A 23,858-nucleotide genomic window follows, 5' to 3' on the forward strand; every position below is an offset into this window, starting at 1 on the left:
GCACTGGCGGCCACGCAGGGGCACATTGCCTTTGCGAGCCTCCCTCTGGCTCCACCACACAAACCTGCCCTCGTCCTCACCGGTTCTGATCTTGGTTTTGAATTTGGCCGATGGTGCAGTGGCAATAAGCAGCCATTCGTTTCGGTTGCAAAAGCAGAAAGCAAGTCAAAAGCAAGGAAATTGAACTTTCTGGAGACAGCCTGGTGTAAACTGGGATTTCCACCCCTCTAGGAGAAACCGTGGCCATATTTCAAGTGAGGGATGGGACTTTGGACCTGTTTGGGGGCTGTGTGAGAGGAAGATGAAAATATAATTTAGGAACGATTCCTTACAGTGCATCAGAGTGAAGAGGTCGTGTGGGAGCACGGAGATGTTGGAGCACCCAGCCCCACCGACCTGCTACAGCTAAGAGCCTTTTCCAAGATGTGCCAGAGTACAATAGAAATACTCACTAGCATGGCACTTCACCTGCACACCCAGCCCTGCAGTCAAATCCCACATCCCTCTCCAGACAGCAGCCTTACATTCCTGAGCTAGACAAATGATGAAAAAGTTCCAGTTACCGTCTAATGAAAGGCCTCCATCTCCCTTCCCCCAGAGGTTTCCGATGCACATATAATTAGCTCTCAATATTTCATGAATATGGGGTTTTACTAATTCCTTTTCACTCAGGAGATTTCGCATTCGGCGTTTTACTCTCTCTGTCATTTTGCACAAAGCCGTGGCTGTGGGAAGGGTGGTTGTGGGTTGGGGTGGGTTCTTTTAGCTGGATACACAACATCCTTCAGTCGCCTGAGGCCTCAGCCCAGACATCATGGGAGACACAGATCTCAAATGAAGGACCACAGCTTTTTTTTTAATGCAGGAAATTCAATGTGCTGTGGGATTTCGGTCCTTTGGGGCAAGCATTTTTTTGCATGGGTAGCAATTCAGGAGCAGGTCTTCTGCTTCTGAGTTACAGCATGCTTTGGAGGGAAATTGGTACTTTCTGACCAAAAAAAAGCAGTAATCTCAAACAAACCAGGAGGTAGAAGTCAAGCTAAAGGTCATCAAGAAATGTCCCATTAAACCTTAGTGATCTTCCACAAATTGTCTAAATACTACACAAGTGTATTAGCAAGGACAACTCCAAGTTTCTACTCTGTACAGTGCAGGAAAAGGCTTTATCAGCATCATCATTAATTTTTTTTCTTCTTCATCTAATCATACCAGAGATATTGACTACATCTTTTTTTTTTTTTTTCTCATTCTGCTTTGTCCAAATGTACGTGCCTCTAGTAAATTGATGTAATGATAGTACAGTCCTGGGGGAGTTTTTCTAAACACACTGCAAGAACAAAGTTTGGTCCTCCAGCAAAAGCAGATTTAGACTAATGGACTTTTCACCACTTCCCTCAGTGCTAAATACTGGCATTTGCAATGCAATGGATGAGTTTCTGTAAAGGCAACCCCCAACCAGAAACAGCTTATTAAAAATCCCATTATCCCTATAACTCATTTTATTAGTTTAAATGACTGTCTTATGATTTGTAAGAGGGAAAATAAATCCTAAAACAAATGATACTTATAATCACTGAGCCTGGTGGGCAATGGATTTTATTTGCCACACGTTTTTTAGTTGAATGTTAAAAAGATTTTTCCAGTTTACAATAATTACTGTCTCTCTATGTGGTCCATTGAAGGATAGCTTTGTTTTCTCACATTAAACTTTGTGAGTCACTGGTTACTATGCTTTGCCTATTTCTTAATAACAACTTTACACTTATACGGGCCTTTTCCACCCTGCAATTCTATAGCTGTTACTAGGAAGCCAAGAGGAGCTGGTGAAAGGGAGAGGAGTTCCGAGTGACTGACATGGATGCAGGATCAGAACCTGCAGGCATTCTGCTGAGCTCTGAGTCACGTTCAGCAGGATTTTTCCCTGTGTCAGAGACAGAGAGTTCATTCCCATAATGTCTGTCTGTGGGTGTGCCACAGTGGATTTTTTTCTGTGCTCATCAGTCCCTGGGGCTGACGGTGCAGGTAGTGAAACCCCACAGGAGCTGGCAAGTTTGGAGGTTACAAACCCAGGCCAATGCTGCCTACAGGAAACATCTCAGAAGCTGAAAGTGTCTCCTTTAGCTCTCTGGGGAGTGACCTGCAGCAGATGCAGGACCCTAAGGGAGAAAGGGATTATTCATCACTGCTCTGGGCTGAGACAGCCAGTGCTGAGATCCCATCAGCTGCAGGCTCTGCTGCAAGGGATCCAAAGCCCTGCAGTCACTGCTCTGATGTGCCAGAAACAGGTGGCAGAAGGGCTCCCAGAGAGGACTGCCCCCATTTTTACTGTTTTCTGCTGCACTGGGATAATTCTTTAATCTGGTTTCCAATGAGCACTTTTTGCTGTTTGTCCCATGACTTCAGAAGTCAATACAGTTTCTGATCCAGCAGCGGTTTACAGATCCACAGTTCTCATCCATGCATTTAAGGAAGTGCCATGTGTACAACCTCATGGGCCAAGTTGTCACCTGGAGTAAATTGTTGTGGAGAGGAATAAATTGTTGTGGAGAGGAATAAATTGTTGTGGAGAGGGACCTTTAGCAAACGGGGCTGTCCCTGCCCCGCTGCTCCCAGTACAGGCTCAGAGCAGCACATATCCCAGGGCTCAGGGCTCACTGCAGCTGGAAACAGCCCAGCCCCTTTTCTGGGTTATTAAGGCCTTTTTTTTTTGTCCAAATGCTGGTTTCCAGAGACATCTTGTGGCTCTCACCAGCTATCACAGCTGAGCTGCTCCACATCCCAGCACGCTGCTCTTCCTGCAGGGTTGGACAGCTGAAAGCTGCTTCCCAGGCTGCTTGCTGTTTGCACTCTGAGTGAGGTTTGGTTTGTTTTCTTAGCCCTCGATGTGTATTTTCAGCATTGTGTGACTGCCTCTCACACAGATCTCGGGTTAGGTTATGGGTGTAAGGACCAGACTTGCAGGAGAGATCTCTGCAGAGGTGCCACTGGTGTGAGAGCCCTCCCAGCCTGGAGGAGATCAGTGTTTGTTCCCAAGGCAGCACCCAGAACTGGTACCTCAGCAGCTAATGAAGCCCAGGGTCGTTTGGCTGCTGGGTTTAGGGTTGGTTTTTTTTTTTATTATTATTATCTCATTTGATGAGAATGTTACAAAGAGAAATAAAAAGCAAAAGCACTTTTGCAAGAAGCAGGGGAAGGACAGTGTTGGCACATGGCTGGGGGATGGTTGGAATTCCTGTATTCTGCAGGCAGGAGGATCCTCTCCAGCCCTCACAGCAAAGATTTCCAGGAGCAGTTTCTCAGCTGAAATAGGAGAGGTGAATCCCACTGGGGTGTGAAAGCCAATCTTTTTTGGAAAAGGGGTGGAAGGAAACAAATATGGGTATTGAATCCCACGACTGTGTAGGTCCCATCCATCCACATGCTGACTGCACAGACAGTGATGTGAAAGCACAGTCCTCCCAGACTGCAGTGAACAAGGACTGTTGGCTTTTAAAACGTTTTCAAAAGTAATGAATTAGCAGTAATTATTCAGAAGATAAAGAAAGGTCATTTAAACCACCCAGTGTCAGCAGATCTCTTCTTGTAAATCTCTTGTTTAGACAACAAGCCCATCATTTTGTCTGCCAGAGTGGCTTGTTCCAGCAAGCATAGGCAGCCTCGTGCCCCTGAGCACATGCAGTGCTGCCAGCCAGCTCCTCACTCATGGCCACAGAGCACAGGAGGGAGCAGCCAGGTTCAGGCAAGGAGATGAAGGCTGTTCCTCATGCCTCAGGCACACAAGGATTGTTGTGGTGCCACGCTATGCAGATCTGTCTGTCCAACACCCAGTTAATCCTCCCCCTTTCCATGGGGACATAGCAGCTACAGCTATGGTGTCTGAGCCAGCAGATTGATTGTCTCCATCCAGCCAGGGATTCCCTTCCTATGGCACGAAGAAAGCTTCAGAGATGAGGGTGATTTCAAATGTGTATCCCATAGTCACACTGACTCTTCTTGGGTCCAAGCCATCTATGCAATCTATACTTTCCCACTGGTGTATCATTTTCTTGGCACTTTCCTTGCAACAGGTGGACTGCAAAATAAGGAAACATAATGTGTCTGCTTCACTCTTGACTAAGAAGGAAGATTTACTGCAGAAGACACATTGCTTACAGTTTTATGGAGATTTCTTATCTAAAGCCATGTAACACCCTATGGCGGGGGGCCACAATGTTGAGAAAGTCTCAGAACATCCAAACAAATGTTTTCAAGCAGGAAAGGAGCCAAGTTACCATGTCTGCACTCAACATCAGGACACTGGGCTGGGAACTGTAGCTGAGATCACATGGTGCTCTAACCCCACTTTGCCTGTCTGGTGTCCAAGGAACCTTGTGTAATTCATCCAGCCCTGGAGGAGAGAAGATACTGCAGTTGAAAAATGACTTCCCAAGTGCCCAGGACAATGTGTTGGCTGTGCTGACTCAGACAGCTTGCTGTGCTCTGTCCTTGAGCTAATCATCAGTGTCTCCATCTAAGAGGTGGCCAAGCCCATAACGCAGCCTCACACTCCCACGGGAGGCCAGGACACAGATCCCTTCACCCACAGCTGTGAGCAGGTCCACACCAGATATGATAATGTCTCCTGGCCTCTCACAGATGTAAGGTGAAGGGGACAGAGAGAGAGAGAGCTGCTGTCCCTGCTTTGCTGCTTGAGGTGGTTTTCCTGCATGGGTTTGTAGTTTGGTGCAATGTTCACAGCAAGAACCAACCCCTCTGTCACAGACACTGCTAAGCACCAAGCATGTCATGAGTTACAACTACTGAACAGCAAGGCAACACTAATAAATCTTAATCTGAAGGCTGATAAACTGTAAAACACAACATAAAATATGATGCATGGGTTGGTGTTGAGAGTCCAAGCCTCTGATCTCTTCCCACGGGTGCAAATTCTGGCTGATTTTTAGTGATGGAGCTCAAAGTGGGCCAGCTGCTGTCACCCAGGCTAAAGCCAGCCTCATGACTCTTATCTATGTAATTCCTGGTTATTAATAACTTTTATAGCTGATACGTGGGACTGAATGGTGTGTGCTTTTTCAGTGAGGATAAACCATTCAATCACGTAAAGCATCGCCTAAGACGTGCTGCTAGATGAATCATTTAGGTTGATTGAGGGCTGTGTAAGTGATATATTAAAGATGTGCCAAGCAACATTCCTTGATGGGGAAAATTATGTGTTTTCTGGCAGATTCATAAGCTAAGGAATTCATCTGTGGGTTGTTAAGAAGATTATTGTCTGGTATGTGTGTATATATACATGGGAGCAGAAATACCAGTCAGTCCATTTTAATAGATATCCAAAATAATTTTGGTTTGCTGAAATGAAACTGTCAGCCCAGTCTGATGCTGGGTAAACTTTTGACTCATCAAATCAAAGTGATTCTTTGGTCCATGGGTATCAGAGACAGGATCTGTGAGGGACATGGCCAGCAGAGTGGACTCAGTGAATGTAGTTCCCTTTTAATGTAAAGAGAATTGCTTCCTAGGACCACTGAAAGAATGGCTAAATATTTCTGTAACTCTAGCAAACCTTAGAATGATGTGAAAAGTGAAATAGTTATCAAAACAGTTCAGTTCCTTATATTTTGATCCACACATTAAAAACAGAATGTTAGCAACAGCCCTTTTTCATTTAAGGTGGTCCATGCCGTGACTTAAAACTACTTAACTAGGAGGAAAGATTAATTTTAACCCCATGAGAAACTTTTGGTGCCTATGATGCCATTCCAGGGCAAACCATAATGCTTCCAGTTCCACAACCACTCTTTCAGGAGGATGTCCATTTGGGTTGGTAAGGCTGGGCACAGGGTCTGGCTAGGGGCCATGTCCAGCCCTACACTGCCACCAAAGCAGCATCTTCCCTGAGCTGGTGTCTGTTTGCCATCCACCAACACTCACATCAAGGAGAAATGAGAAAAAGCATGATCAGATAATATACTTTGCAATATATACATGTTTAAAGCATTGTTTTTCTTTTAATTTTGCTGAAAATCAAGTGTGTGTCCCTGCCCCTTGAACTCCCATACTCTCTCCTTTCAGCTGGAGTTCTGTAGGGTCTTACTTTGGATTGCCATTCAGTTCTTCAGGTTATCTTCAGTTTGCTTCAGTTTATGTAGTTCATGCAAATCTTTATCTCTGAATCTGAATTTCATGTCAGAAACATGTAAGCAGCACTGCAAATGGCAGTGTGCTGTACAGTCTGAACTTTGCATAATCACTTTCAAAGCAGAGTTATTTATTGTCTCATGATCTGTTTTGTAGGATTTCCTAGTTTATAGTTGCTACTTTTCCACATCTTCATTACATACTGTAATTTTATCATCCTCCAGTGAAGGATTTTAAATCACTACTTAGTTTCTGTCCTGTATTCTCAATCCATGGACACACAGCACTTTTCTGCAAGCCTCTTCCTATCAGTTGGGAAAGTATGGGAAACCCCATTTTGGCAAATTTCTCCCTAATAATTCTCTTCCCTGCTTTACTCTGCTTCTGCCCAATGTGCTGCCAAAGATGGAAGGGGCTCTCCTCTGCTGTGACTCGGAGAACACTGCCCTCCACGGAGAGGAGAGAGACAATAATTATTAATATTAACTGGATGTCATGGACAGAACTAGCTTATGAAGAGCCCAGAGAGCTTGCAGATGGGAAGCTTATGGTGGCATCAATCAGCTGAACAAGCAAATGAGAGAGGCAGGCCCTTAAGCCCATTTACTCAGCAGCTTGGTGCTCCACAGAACTCGAGTACTTTGGCTGTCTCTCTGTGTGCTTTATAAGGTTATTGTGACCATTATATATCTCACCTTCACATTACCCATTATGGCTTTGAGAGATGTTTAAAGTGAACTTCAAAGAAAGCTTAGAGTTGCTTAATGCTGTTGAGGGAACTTTAATATCCTGTAGCCTGGGCAAGGTTTTAATCCACAGGGAAGCATGTTAGGGTACAAATCCCAGAGTGGGCTGCAGACCACCTGCAAGGTGGGCATAGCTGGATACTGCTCTGATGGGAAAACCAATTCTGGCATGGATGCAGCCTTGGCCACTGAAGGAATATTTTTCTGGCTTATACTATCAAGAGGATGTAAGCTGCAGGTAACATTAGGTCAGTCTGGGCAGAGGCTCTTCCAGCTGCAGGTGGACAAGACTTAGGTGGTGGCTATTTCTTTATGGTAGTATAAATATAAACCTACTGGTTAAGGCTGTATGTTTGAAAAGCTATGACTACCTGCATATCTTCCCAAGCAATACTTGGTGCTTTTCCATCACTATGAGGGTGATGATGCTGAGACCCTCTCCCCAAACTCTCGTCTCAGCAGAATATAGACCAAAGAACACTCAAGTTCAATTAAACATACCAACTGTCCAGTAAAGAAATTGTACACTCTGAGCTAGTTTCCAAGGAGCCTGAGCTCCTCAGCTGGCTGAACCAGATAATATCTTTCAGCTACTTGTTGGGAGCGCGCATTCCTTGGGAAGCTACGATAAACCCGGAACTTAACAAGGCTCACAAACCAACCAAACAGCTGTGGGAGACATTTGGTGCGTTCGACAGTAAAGACAGGAATGCTTTGAAGCCCGGGCTCGTAAGGCAGAGCTCTGTCAGGCAGCTCCGGAGCAGCGGCGAGCGGCTGGGCGCACGGAGCCGGCTCAGCCTTTATGGCTCCGCAGCCCGGCGAGCCCGCCCGGCCGGCCTGGCCCTGATTTATCCTCCCCGCACCCCCGGGATGCTTCGCTCTTCTCGCTCCCGGCATTTGCCAGGGCTCTGTTTCACATTAACTCATCAGCAGGTTGCAAAGTTAGCAAGCCTGCAGAAAAGCTTTTTAAGAGAGACCCTGCGGATCATCATCTCTTTGCCGCAGAAGGGAGCTGGAAGGGAGGAGGTCGCCTCCTGCTCCTTCCAGCCATCAGCTCCTCCTTGCAGCAGATGTGAATAGTCTTCACTCCTTGGCACACGAGGAAGTGCAGGAGAAAAGATACTCTGAGCTAGTCAAAGTCACCCATGGGTTTATACTTTTATGAATTGCTCCTCTTGCTTGGAGAGTGCTGGAGAGCACAGTAGAAAATGCAGCCTTGGGGGTACCAGGCATCTCCCTGGATCTGTTACAGACAGTGTGTGCAGAAATATATATATATATTTTTTTTTACAAGATACAATATTGTGTCAGCTTTCCTCAAAGAAAAATGGACTGAATTTGCTTCACCATAACACAGGGCAGGAAGATGCTGCGTTCCCATCCATGTTTCCACCTTTCCCCTTCTCCCTCTCTGCCAGGAGGTGCTGAGCATTTTCTGTCCCATTGCTCATGGGACACATGCCAGGGAAGTCACAGCATTGGACCTAGGAATGAAGAGGTTCAAGTTATCCTCATGCAGATGCTCTCAGAGACTGAAGAATATCTGGGTCTTTGACAAAAAAGTGGAATTTACTCTGAGTTGTTACCCCTAGAAGGAGATCATAGAATCACAGAACCATTTGAGTTGGAAAGGACCTTTTAAAGGTCATCTAGTCCAACACCCCTGCAACGACCAGGGACATCCTCAACTAGATAAGGTTGCTCAGAGCCCAGTCCAACTTGACCTTGAATGTTCCCAGGCACGGGACATCCACCAGCTCTCCAGCAACACTTTCACCTTACTACAGATGATGGATTATTTCACAGAGCCAATTGGCAATCACTCTGATTTAGAAATATTTGTTTTTTTCCGGAAGGCCAGTATCTAATCACAGCACTAACTGATGATTCACAAATGGCTATATTTCTTTTGCTTGCAAAATATACTCTCAGTAAAGCCCACATCGCCTCTGAGAGCCCTTCTTGCATAAGCAGCAAAGGAGAAGGTACTGTGAAATCTATAGTGATATTTTGAATTTTCATTGTAGGTATTTAGATATCTGAACCATAGATTTCATCTTTCCAGAAGGATAAGATTTAAGCAACATCACACACACACACACACACAAAAAAAAAAAAAAAAAAAAAAAAAAAAAAAAAAAAGCCTTGAAGAAACCTTCCCCATCTATCCAGGACTTTGACCATACCTTTCGGCGCCTGTCTAGAGAAGAAGCAGAGCACACGCTTGTGCATCTCTCGCCATGGATGCTCACAGTGGCCGGGAGTGCCCGCAGCCCGCGGAGAGGCTCCGGCGCGCACCACAAGGTGGGGATGCTGCAATGCTGAATGGCAGCGGCTCCGGGCCGGGATAATCACATCCATCTCCGTCTATGATGAAGTTTCTAACAGCCAAAAGCCAATACTGGGCAAGGCAAAGCATACTAAGCAAGGTATACTTAGCTCTGCAGAGCTTGCTTCATGTCCCAGCAAGCTACCCCTCATTGTATCTCCTACATAGTCCAGGATTAAATGTTCTAGAAAAAGTTGGTGCAAGTGTGGTTTGGTTGTGGGGTCCCCAGAGTCTTTTCTATCACCTGGAGAGCCAGCACCAAGGCTGCTCCTGAGGCTGAGGTGAGCCTGGAAAACACAGCAATGCTGTGGAGAGAGGGGAAATTTGATGTGCCTTTTTTATTTTTTCATGCAAGAGCAAGGTGACACCACCATCAAAGAACGGTGATGGATTTCAAGTAATTAAGGGAGCCTCTGCCTCTGGAGACTCAGCTGGGCTGAAAAACTTTGTGCTTTCACGCAGTATTGTTTTCCAGAGGCAGATGCCACAGTAAGAGCAGCTCCTGCACAGAGGCAGTGGATGATGGCTCATGAAAAACTTTAAAGACAAATTTCAGAGTCAAGCCTTGCAGGGCAGAGTGCAGTCAGTGGGCAGCACAGAGGCATTTCCCTCCTGCACATTAACCACCTCTTCCTGCTCCAAAACTCCCCCTGCCAGGGGTGCCAGCAAAAGTGTGGCAGGCTCAGGGCCATGCATGTGAGTTCTGCTGACAGCAGCTGCCATCCTGCTCTGCCTGCATCCCACAGGCTCCTGAATTTTCAGCCTGGGTCAGAGTGATCCTTCCCATCTGCTGGGAATGGGGCACCTGGCATAATGAATATGGGCAAAAAATAGCTGTGGTTCTTCTTGGAGTGAACAAAGTATTTGACTGACTAGGAAAGAGAACTGGGATCTTGATTATAGTCGTCAAATATGCAAGAGGTTATTATGAAGAGGGTAGCACTCAGTTGCTTTCCATAGCTACCAAGGGGTGGACAAAAAAGAATGAGCTGAACATTTAGCAACAGAGCTTCTTAGTAGGCATTTAGGAGAAAAATAGATCCTTTCTGACTGTGAAGGTAATTACACATTTGGACAAGTTATCCATGGAGGGCTGAAAGTTTCTGAGTTTTAAGAGCTATTAGCATAAACATACATCAGGAATAATCTTCAGACCCTCCCAGACCAATACCTTTTGCCTTTGTGCTTTCAACATTTCCCTCCTTCAGGTCTTGCTTTTATATCCCCAGGGATGAAGCTTGGCAGAGAGACTCTCTGTGTCTGGGGGGAGTTTCCCCAGTCATCACCCATCTAGATGTGGTTCTTGGAGATTTTCTGACACCATTAGAGGTGTCTCAGCCTCTTCATTGAAATCTATGAGCTCCTACCTTGCCCTATCTCTTTCCCATTTTGATTCCCAGGAGCCCCCTCTGCTCTGAACATCCAAGCTCCTTGTCCCCCTGCCTGCAGGAGCAGTCTCAGGTTCAGTCTGAAGTGTTTTATCTCTATACAGAGATGCCTCTTGATGGACTAGGAGTGGGTGGGGGAAAGCCCTAAGTGTTGATCACATCTTAGTGAGGCTTGCAGGGACTTTGCACAACATGGGGCATGGCCTTTTCTAAAGCCCCAGTTCAGCAGCAACCTTGGACACCTCAGAAAAGATGTGTGGGTAAACATGAGCCCACAGCTCTGCTTAACCAACTGATTTAATTCCAGTATTAAAGTAAGGTCAGGAACAGTGAAAACAGCCCCTTAAACCAGGCTTCATGGAGCAGCTGGGCACCCCAGAGTCATCAGGAGCAACTAGCTGGGACTGCTTGGTCAGAGAAAGTAGATGGCAAATGACAGCATGAGTTCATTGAAAAAAGAACTATACCAAGAAACAGCAAATACCTGCAAGTAACATCCAGTCATTTCAGGGAATCTCTGAGCTGAGAATGACTGTAGGCTCAGAAAATTGTTGGGAAACATCATAAATATGTTCTTATATCTCTTTTTTTCTGCTCTTTCCTAGGCACTCACGTTTATGGCAATCCTCAAGCAGGACAGTGGGCTAAGTAGGGCTTTAGACCGTTGAAGCCAACGTGTTAACTCACATACTGCAGTCAAAGGAGGGGCTGAATTGGACTGAATAGGATTTATTACAGGATGTTTTCTTCTAAATAATTGGGTTTTCTTCCCACAGCTCCCGGTGAGAGGTGGGTATTTCAGTCTTCTGACCACACACTATGTTTAGTTGGCTTTCAGGGACTCTAGGACATGGTCCACAGATTCACAGGCTGAGGCCCTCAAGAAAGGAAAGTGAAGGAGTTCTGCAATTATTTACTAATGTCCCTGTCCATTTTTAACCCAAATGAAGAGCTGGCAGCTGATATTTGACAGAAGAGGAAGGCAATGCTCTGCTTAGAGGAAGCAAGTGGAGTTACAGCTTGGCCACAGCAAGAAAAGTGAATTGATGAATGAGGAAAGGTCATGGATATCTCCACAGGGACAAAGTGTCCATAGATTTGGGGGTTTTATTTTTGGGACATAACAGAAAAGTTACACTCAAACAGCAAGGAAGAAATCCAGTTCTACATGCAATTTTATCTCCACAAAGTTGAGGAGATGAAGGTGCTCATCTGTGGCTGCTTTATCTTTGGGGCTGTCCATCCCCAGATGAAGCATTGTGTGCTGCAGTTTGTTCTGTATCTCTCTAGTCTTTCTCTCACTTGTGTGCTATGAAACACTACAGTCATGGGTGGAATTAATGCCATTGGCAGGAGCTGGAATTTCTTTGCTATGCTGCTGTAAAGCTATCCCAGGCTATTCTTAGAGATCAGAAAAAACAAAGGTGCTTTTGCAGCTGAAATTTCTGCTCAGGAGGGGATCTCATGAGCTTATCCAAAGAAAGGACAGCCTCAGTCCTGCTCAGGTTGTGGAGCACTGGCAGACTTAGCTCCACCTGCCTGAAAGGATCCCCATGCCTGGGAGGTCTTGTCCTTCCCAAGGCCAGGTGTGGCCATGAGTGGCCACAGTGCTGCAGCTCACCACTCCCAGAGACCTGGGGCTTGTGCAGACCCAAACACTTTGTTTTCCACTTTGTTATCCCACTGTGAAAAATCTGAGGAAATCTTATAGGAGAGGTAGGACTTTGCTTGTGGCTTGATCAGATGCTGAGGGCAGAATAAACCTGCCTGCGTAGTGGCCACTGCAGTGATCGTGTCATTATCATAGCTCAATTATTGCTCCCTCAGTCAGAGCTGCCATGTGGATGTTTTGCTGTCAAAAGTACAGAGAATCAATAATGGCAATGTGTCAGCACAGCCCACTGGTCCAAAGCAGAACAGGAATTGGTGGAACTTCCTTGCAGCTGGGCTGACCAAGAAACCAGAGGGCACATGGTGGTTCTGCTGAGCTTCCTCGTTATGTCTTGGCAGCACCAGCAGGTGGGTGGGTGTAAGCACCACCCCTGCAGCAAAAACATTGCTCCAAAAAATCATCATTTTCACTAAAATGTCCACCATACCCCTATGTCAATCATGGCCAGGTCCACCTTGTCTTCGCGGCTTCAAGCAGGGAAAATCCGAGCCCCTGGATGTTTCCACCCTCTGTGTTGAGGTGTCCCACCCTGGGCTTGAGGTGCATCAGGAAGAAGCCACAGCTTCAAGCCACAAACCCAGAGCAAATTGCAGCATAGCTGCTGTGTGTACATGATCAGGCTGAGCATTTAGCAGAGAAAGAGAGATAAAGCTGTTGAAAAACAATGGCAACTTCAGCTCTCCTTCAGCTCAGACAGAGTGGGACAGAGCTAAGCCACAGTTAGACTGCTCTGGCCAGTGCTTTGAAAAATGTCTGGTTTTAACATGTGCCTATGTCTGAATTTGACAAAAAGTTTGCAAAATGGCAAGTCTGAAGACTTTGCATCAAAGCAAATATTTGAAAACAAGCCCAAGTTGTCACCTACGGCCAAAAGCTGCCACTGGTGTTTAGAGAGAGCCATTTGTAGGGGAGGAGTTACACAATGAACTCACCTGGTTTTGGTTTTGGTTTTTGTTTATGAGACTGTTTCAAAAAGACCAAAAAGATATGTTCAACAATCCTACTAGTTTATTTTAATTTCTTATCATCATAGCACTGCAAATTTGTACTGGGGGGTCTCCATGTGCCTGCAGATTTGGAAACCTGTGTGATGGACTTCCCCAGGGAAACACTGCAGAGCAGCTGCTGCTCTGGGAGCCTGGCAGAGGCATCCTGTGCTCCAGCTCAGCCCTCAGATACTCACCAAAACTCCATAAAACTTTCCAGCATAAAAATCTCCAGCACTGATGGATGAGAAGGAGCAAAGGAGCACAGAAGGAATCCAGGGTTTAATTGCTCCCAACAGCAAAATGCTGCCAAGCAGCTCAGAGCCACTTACCCGGAGGTAGCACACCCACCCCACACCTCAGAAAGAGAACTGACACTGGGAAAAGAAACTGTGTTTTCTGGATTTTTCTTCTTCTTCTTACTTCTCAGTATCATTTTTCTGACAGATCCCAACACTTTAGCAAAGGCCACACCAGTGACCTCTGCTCATCTCAGCTCTTTTTCTTCCTCACATGGGGCTCAGGGGCTCAGGACAGTGGTCACAGAGGCTTCTGTCCTCTATCAAAACCTTTAGCAGCTAAACAAGGAGAAAGCTAGGAATATAAACAAATTGGGATTTTTACTGATTTTTTTTTTCATCCTAAATCTTCATCCTTTCCAAAGCTCTAGTAGAAATGTTTTTTTCCTATTGCTGTATTATTATCCATGGAGGACTGAGGGATACCCAAACCTGAGCCCCACTTACCTGATCAGCATCTGATATTTGTCATCCAGTGATGGACAGAAATTCCCATGAGACAGATCCTGGTGTTAGAAATCCAACAGGACTTGCATTTTCTTTGCATAAAATTGGGTTGTAAGCTCTATCCGTCCATAGCCAGATTTTTCAAGATGGCCTGTAAAGGTGCATTTTCATCCATGGGCCTCTTTGTGCCCTTTGCAGTGAACTAAAATGTATTTCAAGGAGGTTTTGAATTCTCATGTTATTTTGAGACAAGAAGAGTCTTGGCAGGGCAGGCAGTATAAAAAAAAAAAAGTGCATTAATGAAGAGTGGGAGGGAAGGTCGTTCTCCTGTTATTTGCAGCACAATACCTGATAAGAGGTCATTAGTCATTCAAAACCACTGAATGACTTTAATTAAAATTTGATCTTTGAGAGCTGAGAACAATCTGCTAAACAGACTTTCAGGGCAAAAAGACAGAGAGAGGGAGGGAAGGGGAGTGGGAATTGACCAAAATGACAATAAGCTTAATCAAAGCCAGGAGGAACACTGGCAAACTCTCATTTCTGGGCTTCCCAATTGGGATTTTATCCAAGTGCTCCAGACCTGCATCTTCCCTGGGTTTACCTGGCACAACCATGACTCTGGGTACCACAGCCTTGGGAGGCACATTCCTGGGCTCTTCCCTGCAGCACTGGGTACTCAGCAGTCCGTGCAAGACACTTCTTTTTCTCCCTCAAATACTTTGTATTTTATAAAAATAATTGTATTTTTAAATCTTATTTTGTATTTGGAGATTTTCTGCTCTGTCCCCAGGCCAGGACAGAGATGGGAGGTATAATTTTGCCTTTCACAGGGAAAAATAAATGCAGGAGAACAGGACTGTGTGCCTGGGATGCACAAGGTCAGATTTCTCAGAGGTGTTGACGTTTCCCAGCATTTTGCCCCTCAATATCCACAGAGTCCTGCTGCTGGTAATACAGCAGCTGGTCCTCCCTGCACTGCTGCAGGATGGCTACAGGGAAGAGCTGGAGTGGAGAAAAAGGGCAGCTGGTGCTTTTAGGGGAAACACCTTACAAAGAACTATAACCAAACTTGGATTTAAAGAGAAGGAAGTCAGCCTGGGAAGGGAAGACAATTTTTGCACTGTTAAGGGTAAAACTAGGTCCTCCCCACTGTAGCTTCTCTCTCCAGGGTTGCATCTCCAGCACCTCTGCTTGTGCTGGGATGCTGAGACGTGTTGATATATGTGCTCTGAACAGCTGCAAGGCAGACACAGCCACGCCAGACTGTGAGAATAAAGGAGGGGGCTTGTCCCCTGCTATTTGGTACATGCAACATATCATAATTAAGTAATGTGAGCTTGCTGCCAGCCTGGGACACTGCCACAGGACAGGGATGTATTTATTTCTTAGGACAGGAGATATCTCCACATGGGCTTTTAAAAATATTTCTCCTTTTAATTTTTTTTTTCTCCTGTGTGACAAATGAATGTCAAAGACCCTTATTGGTACACTGAGAACTTGAATTTTGAGTGGAGGCTACACAATACAACACTGACCATGAGCTGCTGATTGTTGTCCCCTTCCCTTGATGGGCCACTTCTAGAGAGCTTTCCAGGGATATTATTCACATGACAAAAAGCATCAGGACTTCTCTTTGCTGAGGCCTTTATCTATGACAAACCAGACAAAAGACCCCATCTCTTGCCCCAGTTCCTGTGTTGGTACCAGGGGTCAGAGCTGAGGGACAAGGACAGTGTGGGTTTTCCCTCCTGCTGCCTCCGGCTGTTCAGGCTGACTCCAGCATCAGGGTCCCCATGCAGAACACCAAGGAAGAGCTTTTGGCATGATAAATCACCTCCTGGTAAGGCCACGCTGCTGGAGACATCACACCAGGCCTTTGCATGGACCATTTGATGGTTCTCTTGCCAGCAGAGCTGCATCATTGCTACCAACAACGTTGCTAGGCTAACAAAACACTACCTAAACCAAAAGTTTTCTTGGCTCAGCTTTCTGTGAGGAGGTACAATGATTTTCTCTCCCCAGCCAGCCTGCCTGCACCAGAAACATGCTGCACTATAGACTAAGCCCTACTGCTATTGCAAAAGGCAGCCAACTTAGACCAGTGCCTAAGTTTCCATCTGCTTGTCATTAGTCTGGATATCTCACACGCTCAAGCTGGAGAATGAAATCTATGACCTCGATCCACTTTCTTTTCATTTTGCTTTAGGATTTTGCTAGTCTTCTTTTTGGTCTGGGGAAATGTTTTGAGACAAATCCTCAAAGGCCACTTCTGATCCTGAGCTTCAGGTAACCTACGGAGGGAAAGCAATGGACAGTTAAAGAAAAATGTACACCCCAGAGTCTCTGCAGCTTTGAGAGCCCCTCTGGATCTTATTCATCAACTATCCAGCCCTTGACTGCTTGAGGGAATGAACTCTGAAGGTGAGATGACAGTTGGAAATTTGAGCTCATTTTTGCTTTGATCATTTTTTTTTTCCTTAATGATGTGAGCTACCAGACTGTCTCTCTCCCTAAAATAACACCTTTCTTTAGCTTGTTCTGATGGACTAACATACAATGCATTTATTTCTGGCACACACATTTATTGGCATGTTGACATCTTTTTTAATATTCTTCCCACCTCAGACCTCTCCATCAATCCACACTCCTTAGGCAGAGGCTTTTCAATGCACCACAGAAGAGAAGTCAGGTCAATTTTTTTTTCATTACCTAAGGCAGGGCCATCTCTCCCAAGTTACCTTAGCCCTGCACAAAGGCTCATGCCAAGTCAATCTGAATTCCCTTTCAATTCAAAATGCACTTAATGGGAAAGGTATGATTTCATAAGATCTGTGCAAGACTGATGTTGTGCAGACAAAACCTATAATGATTAACATGTGGCACCTTGGTCCAATTCACTCAGCTATGCACTCACAGTGCAGGGAAAGCTGCTTACCAGCTTGCTTGCTTGGTGCAACTTGATTAAAGAAATTAGGAAAGCCAGAAATCCACTGCAATTGTCACATAGTTTTTTGACACCTGTAGCTCTAATTTCTTACCGTGCCTTTCTAATCTTTTTGGCAAGGAGGGAGGATTGACACTTCAATCACAAAGTCTCAGCAAAAGCCTTTCAGATGTGGCTGGGAGAGGAGCAAGGGCCAGGCTGCCTGGCTTAGCATCCTTCTGGTTGGGCTGACTTCCCTTATCCACCTTTGCCAGTCAGGTGCACACTCCTGGCCCCTGGATTTCAGCCCCAGAACGTGGGTGGGGAGTCAGCCAGTGCTTCTGCCGGAGCATCTCTGAGAATGAAAGGGCACCTGAGGTACCAGTCCTGTCCTTCTGTGGCCCCAACACTATTGAGGAGGTGGCTTTGAGGGAGGCTCTGGGGACCATCACAGCTCCAGGGCTGTGCTAGCCAATGTTCTCCAGCTCCCCTGCTCCTCTGAGCAACAGCAGACACAGAAATGCTCTGCTTCAGCACCATGACTGAAGGTCCTCTCATGACTTTCCCTGGTCCTGCCTGACCTGAAGCCAGATGACATCCCAAAAGCAGCTGGTTTAAACCAACACCTTCTGAGTGAGGCCCTAAATCTGCACATACCTTAGGAAGGTTAATCAGCCTATAGTGTGGGCATTTTCACCAGCTCAGCTCATTTGAACACAACAGTGAATGTAAATCAGTGGCTTCCACACAGAATTTCTCAATGCCATCAAGAATGCTGTATTGAACTAAAGATATCCAGCTCATTAATAAAGTCAAATAACAGCAAGCCAATATTACTGTTTTATTGAGCTAGAGTTAAATACTTGACCAAAATGAGAGCCTAATTCTAACCGATTTCTCCCTTTCCTTTCCTGTTTATTTTAAAGTACATATACACGTGTGGTTTCAATGTTTGGTTCAACTTAAATTGTGCCTTCTGCCAGATTGCCTGGTGGTTAGAACAGAGGGAATTTATTAATAACCACACTTTATTTTGGTGATTACCATCTCTGTATTCAACCAGGGGACACACAGGGGCTGTGCCATGCAAACCCCTTTTCACAGAATCACAGAATGGGGCAGGTTGGAAGACACCACAGCGACCCATCAGGTCCAGCCTCCTTTCTCAAGCAGGGTCATTCATCCCAGAGCACATGGCACAGGATTGCATCCAGATGGTCCTGGAATATCTCCAGTGAGGAAGATTCCACACCTCATCAAAACCTGTTCCTGTGCACGGTCACCAGCACAGCTAAGAAACTTTTCCTCACATTCAGGTGAAACTTCTTGTACATCAGTTTCTGCCCGCTGCCTCTTGTCCTACTGCTTGGCATCACTGAGAAGAGCCTGGTTTCTGTCAGCTTTCTGTCAAAACTCTGCTCAAACACTCTTGGGCATGTGAGAATAGCAGTACTCCTGAATTAATGGTGTTGAAGGCTCCAGCCTTACTCAAATATGAGAATCCTAGAGGCCCACTGCTTCCAGTTATTTTGGTGAAGACAAAAAAAAGAAAAAAGGAAGAAAAAAACCCCAGTTCAATACAAGAGGTTGGAAGTAGGCAAGAGTCAAGGCTGTGGGGCAAATTCTAGTTTTATTCATCAAAGCGATCAAAGCAATTCAGCTGTGCTTGATCTGTCATTGCCAGTGTAGCAGAAGGAAGGGAATTCCCAGCTAGCTCCCAAAATAAGGTGTGTGTTGATTATGGAAAGAGGCAGACAGCCCGAAGGTCAGTACAAAATTACTTTTTTCCCTAAAAACCTGCCCACACCTCAGGCAATTTAGCCACCGGCAAGATCTGAGCATCGTGTAGTTCTCCAGGCATTTGGACACTTGCACTCAGTTTCTTAAAAAGAAATAAAACATGTGAAAGCATGAAAACAAAAAGTAATTCTTTTTACTCATTTTATACTATTTATACCACTAAGTCACTCCTGCAACTAGCACTATCCCACTTCGGGGGCTGCTCTGAGGAGAGCATTGAACCAGGGCTTTGCTTTCGTTTCTGCATGGGAAGGAAGCAGCAATGACACTTGCTTTTCAAGCACAGGGTGAGTCCAAAGGCTTCACACTCACTCCAGCCCTAACACATGGGTGATGCAGTAGGACTGGACAGGAGCAAGCCTTTCATCTGGCCCCAGAGACACTGACCCATTCCCAGCCCCTCACCACTTCCATGAGGGACTCTGCTCCTCCCTGATGGGTGCTCCAAACCCACTCCTGCCATTTTTCACCAGCTTCTTATTCCCTTTCCCCGAGACACCTCCTGAGACAAACATCTTCATGCTGAGAAATAGTGGAGAATGAAAAGAATTAATTAAGAATTAGTTATCATTGCTAAAGACCATAATGGAGAAGCAGCAAACAGTTATTGGCTCTAGTTAAGAAGAAACAATTCCCTGCTGGAATAAAGGTGAGGTCTGTGGGGAGCAATGCAGTGACTGCAAACTGACTGATGTGGTTTCTGGTGGGTGCTGTGCCCTGGAGGGTGGCAGTGGAGCTCCCAACAAAGGCACCTTTTCCTTTGCTGTTGCTTTCCCCCCATGTGCTGATGCTGGAAGTTTCACACTCGAGTTTATCGCTTCCTAGCAGGAGATTGAGCAAGCTCAGGCACATGTGGCTGTCACAGGCAAGCAGGAGAGTCACCAAAAGGGAATTGAGGCTTTCTGCAGAGCTGTGCCGAGCAGGCAGGAGCTCCACTGCCACCTCAGTACCCAGGGAAGATGTACAAGAGGACAGCAAGGGGATGTCAGAACAGAGGGCAGGAGATGAAGGAAGGAAATCCAAGGGGAAAAGCCATGACTTCAGGTCTCTGAAGCATCCAGTGTCAGCACAGCAATTACAGGAGATTGTTTGAACAGCAGTGATGGCTGTTGCTCTCTAGGGACAGCAGAAACCTGAGAGGCAGGGAAGGAGCCTGGAGAGAGAGAGCAGGCTGGAGCATTTTCAGGGTCTGAGCTTTAATTCCTAGCACTGCACACATGTTTTACAGGACAGTTGCTTTGAGTTAATTCTGTATGGAAATATGGTGTCAGGGATGGTTTCAAGTCTGTGTATAAAGCTGCTCACACACATGTTTGCTCTCCACATTCATTGAATAAGGGGCATGGGGTGATTACAGGTTAATGGATTTTCAAGCTGAAGTGTTTGCCAGTAGCATTCAGGACAAGGGAATTTTTGCCAGAAAGCTTATCAGAGACAAACCATCCCATAGTGTCCTTTAGGGGAAGCCCAAGTATCAGCTCCTTAATATATTTACCCCGAGATAAATCCAGAGTAACACATTGATGTGCAGGCAATTAATTGGGATGTGCCCCAGTGCAAGGACAACACTCAATAATAAACCTCTTTAAGAATGTCCTTCTGAACAATGTGCTGACTACCTGACTAGTTTAATATCTAAAAATACAATGACCTAAGCCTCACATAATCCCAGAGATTTTCCTGAAAAAACATCAGGGCAAGTTAACAACCTCCTTGCCTGGTTGGGTTGGTTGTGGGGCAGAAGGGACCACAACAGCAACTGCAGCATCATTTAATATGCTTAATAGCTGCTTAGCAAATGAAAATGAACCTTGAATTTTAAAAGCCCAGGAGATGGAGGGAAGTGGGAACGTGGCTACACTGTGAGCTGTGCTTAGAAAACTCTTTTTGGCCTTGTGGAAAGCATGTGATGAACAAAAACATTCCAGAAAAGAGGAGCCTTAGGGAGCAGCTGATCTCTCCCTACAGAACTGAGCTGCTAAATGCAGAGCGAGCCCTGCGCTCCCTTCAGTGATAATTGTGCTGTTTGTAGCAGACCATTAACAGACGTAACCCACCTTCCATGTGACTGGTTTTTTGATGTCTCATTATCCCTCCTCTTTCTTAGTCTTTCTGATCCAGTCCTTGGGTTCAGCTCTTACCTGAATAAGGGGCAACTGCCTTTGAGGTGAGGAGGAAGATGTTGTACGAAGACCTTGAAAACAAACTTGCCTGTCAGGCACGTTGGCCTTGCAGAACATATTTTTCAGCTTTGAGGGTGGCCTGCTTAGCCAAGCCTGACTATTTCAGTGTGCTGCAGAGGCTGCCCTGGTATTAATTCACCTCAAAGAGCAGGTTGAAGTCATTAAAATATTTTGCAGGTGGTTCCTTGAATTCATGGTGCAGCTGCATCCAGGCTAAAGGGGAGGAAAAAAAAAAGGAAAGGAGGAGAAGAGGCAAGTTCTGATGAAACACAAATTAACATAACTCATAGAAGGGAAAGAAAATCTGTTTTCAATCTCTACAACAAAGCCAAGCAACACATCAAGCTAGAAAGGAGAAATGTCAGCCAAGCAGTGCTGGGGGTTTTATTGCTTTAGCACAAGTGCTTCTCCACAGTCCCAGAAGTTCCCAGGTGCTACTGCAGCAGCCAGACCCCCCGAGCACAGGTCTGGGTATGCAGGGATGTGGGGAGCTCCACAACAAGACCTCTGCTTCTATATGGGTCCAGACTTGAGGCTTGTTTTAATGCCCTGGCATTAGAATTTGTGGATTAGCCTAAGCCTCGCTTCTGCACAGAAAAATCTCCATTTAATGCACCATTTCTTGCCCTTAGAGCTGGATGTACTTTTTTTCTGGGGATGTTAACCAGGGCTGAGCCAGGCAGTCTGTGGGACACTCACAGGGGAGATCCCAGATCTGGTACCTCCATGATCTCCTGGTGGGCAGATCAGCCACCCCCTGCCTTGGCATCCCCTGGATTCAGCAGTGCCTCCTGATGTCCACAGGCATCAAAATCCTCGCTCCTTCCTCGGGGAGAACAAGGCATTTGAGCATAAACACTGCCACACGGAGAGCTCTGCTGGTCTGACAGGGATGAAGGGGTCATTCTCCACAGCAGCCCAGCACAGTATGAAGCTGTGCCTCGGGTTTGGGGCTAAGCCAGTGCTGCTAACACGGATGTTTTGGGTGTTGGTGAGCAGAGCTTGTACAAAACTGAGCCTGGGAGCAGGCTGGGGTTGGGCAAGAGGTTGGGAGGGGACAGAGCCAGGACTGTGACCCAGACCTACCCCAGGGATGTTCTGCACTGTATGATGTCAAATTCAGAGATTAGAAGTTCAGGGGAGGAAGGAGGAAGGGGAGCTGTTTGTGGTTTGTGTATTTGTCAGCTCAAAAAGCCATCATGCGTGCTGAGGCCAATTCCCAAAAGCAGTTGCTGATCTGCCTGCCAATGGGAAGTAGAGAATGAGTTCCTCTTTCTGCTTTGCTTGCAAGTGCATCTTTTACTGTCCCTATTAAACTGTCATTATATCAACTCACAGGTCTTCTCGCCTTCCATTTTCTCCCCATCCTTTGCAAAAGAGGACTGAGACAAGATTTGGGTGGCTGTTTGGCTGATGGCTGGAGTAAATCCACCACAAGAACTGGTATGTCAAAATTCATCAAATTTGTTCATTGCAAAAAGACAAAAGACTGAAAAATCAGGTAAAATAGGGAAAAATAGGAACCAAGCTAGTCTTCTAGCAAGGTTGTGATGAGGCAGCTCTGGTCATTGCTGGCTTTGTGGTGGACATGCATGGGGTATGTCACAGGTCAAGACACATTTACTTGCTTTTTTCTGTGGGAGAGCAGTGTGGTCTGTGGCAGGATTACTCTTTGGTGTTTTGAAGCCCATTTGCAGAAATGTGGGTGCAGGTATTAGGATAAGAGGTAGACTTTCCTGGATGCAACATTCACTTCAGTATAGAGGCAACAGCAGAAATGGTGGAAGTTCCTGCACCAACCTACCCAATATCAGGCCTGTTTATGCCATACACTTCCTTGGAGAGGAATGAAAGCCTCCTGAATGCTGCATATTTATGCCTAAGGCAGTCTGCAATCAAATAGATGAGTTTGGAAAAATTACCATCTTCTGGGTAAATGGAGAAATACATCTGAGTTGGGATATTTTCTCACTTGGGGAAAAAATAGTCTTTAAAGAACTGCAACTTCAGTTCTTTCAGGATAAATGGCTATCCTGAGGAGGCTAACATCTGCCCAAGTTCCCTGGCTGAATCACTGCTGGGAGGCTGTTGATGTGTGCTTCCAGGCTGGAGTTTGGTGTTGCATCCCTTTGCTTTGCCATGAGCTTCTGGTGTTGGCAAAACCTGCAGAGGACAACAGTGATGGAAGATGAGAAAGGTAGCAGGCACGGCCAGGGACATTTTGCTCCACCAGCCACTTCCAGGCCACATCCTTTTCCCATCACCAGCAGTTCCCCCAGGCCCGTGACTCTGAGGCAGCTGTGGTCAGTTTATAAAACTTGGTTCACATGTTGGTGCACATTTAGAGTGAGAACATGAGGAGCATCATCTGTATGAATGTAGGAGGGAAAGGGATGAGCTGGAGGACTACAGGCTCTTCCTTGAGTGTTGGCAGAACATGTCAGGGGAGGCAGGATGAGCAGCAGGAGGAGAGGGACCAGGGCTTTCTCACAGACAGCCCCGAAGGGTAAGGGTGATGGCCCAGCATACGTGTCCCGTAATGTTCTGGAATCTGTTATTCTATAAATAACCCTATTGCTTCAGCAAAACATCAACCTAGGGAGACTGAATCAGCAGTTTCTTTTCGTTTTTCTTTCCTGATTGCAAAATCAGAGTCGACCTATTGCTGCAGTCAGTGACGGTATAGTGAGAAATGAAAGGCAGCAGAAAGCAGGACAGGAGCACGTGCAAAGGCTGAGCCAGCATGTTGGGACATGGTCTTTGGCACCAGGGTGTGGCCCAGAACCTCAGCACCACATGCACTGGGAATCTGCTGCCTGTTTGCAGAGGCTGACATCGAGATAGAAATGCACCACAACCTCCCAGGCAGCTAAATGCCCAACTGAGCAATGAGAATGTGGCAGCTTGCAGAGCTGCATGAGGCTGTATCAAATAGATATGA

The 23,858-nt window shown here is 46.0% G+C and overlaps 1 protein-coding gene across 3 annotated transcripts in view; it reads left to right on the top strand.

The window, feature by feature from the left end:
* Window positions 1–23,858, top strand: part of MARCO (macrophage receptor with collagenous structure) — a 45,256-nt gene that overhangs the window by 9,758 nt on the left and 11,640 nt on the right. The window contains exons 2-4 of one of the 3 annotated variants that reach the window (XM_085584877.1): window positions 16,218–16,432; window positions 21,095–21,169; window positions 22,256–22,360. In XM_085584877.1, coding sequence (XP_085441003.1) covers window positions 16,420–16,432; window positions 21,095–21,169; window positions 22,256–22,360 — 193 coding nt within the window. In that variant the 5' untranslated portion in view covers window positions 16,218–16,419. The remainder of the gene's footprint in view (window positions 1–16,217; window positions 16,433–21,094; window positions 21,170–22,255; window positions 22,361–23,858) is intronic. The other 2 variants (XM_085584880.1, XM_085584878.1) reach the window with 2 other exon arrangements.

The sequence above is a fragment of the Lonchura striata genome, chromosome 7 (genome assembly GCF_050655825.1).
Source record: "Lonchura striata isolate lonStrDom1 chromosome 7, ASM5065582v1, whole genome shotgun sequence".
Lineage (NCBI taxonomy): Eukaryota > Metazoa > Chordata > Aves > Passeriformes > Estrildidae > Lonchura > Lonchura striata.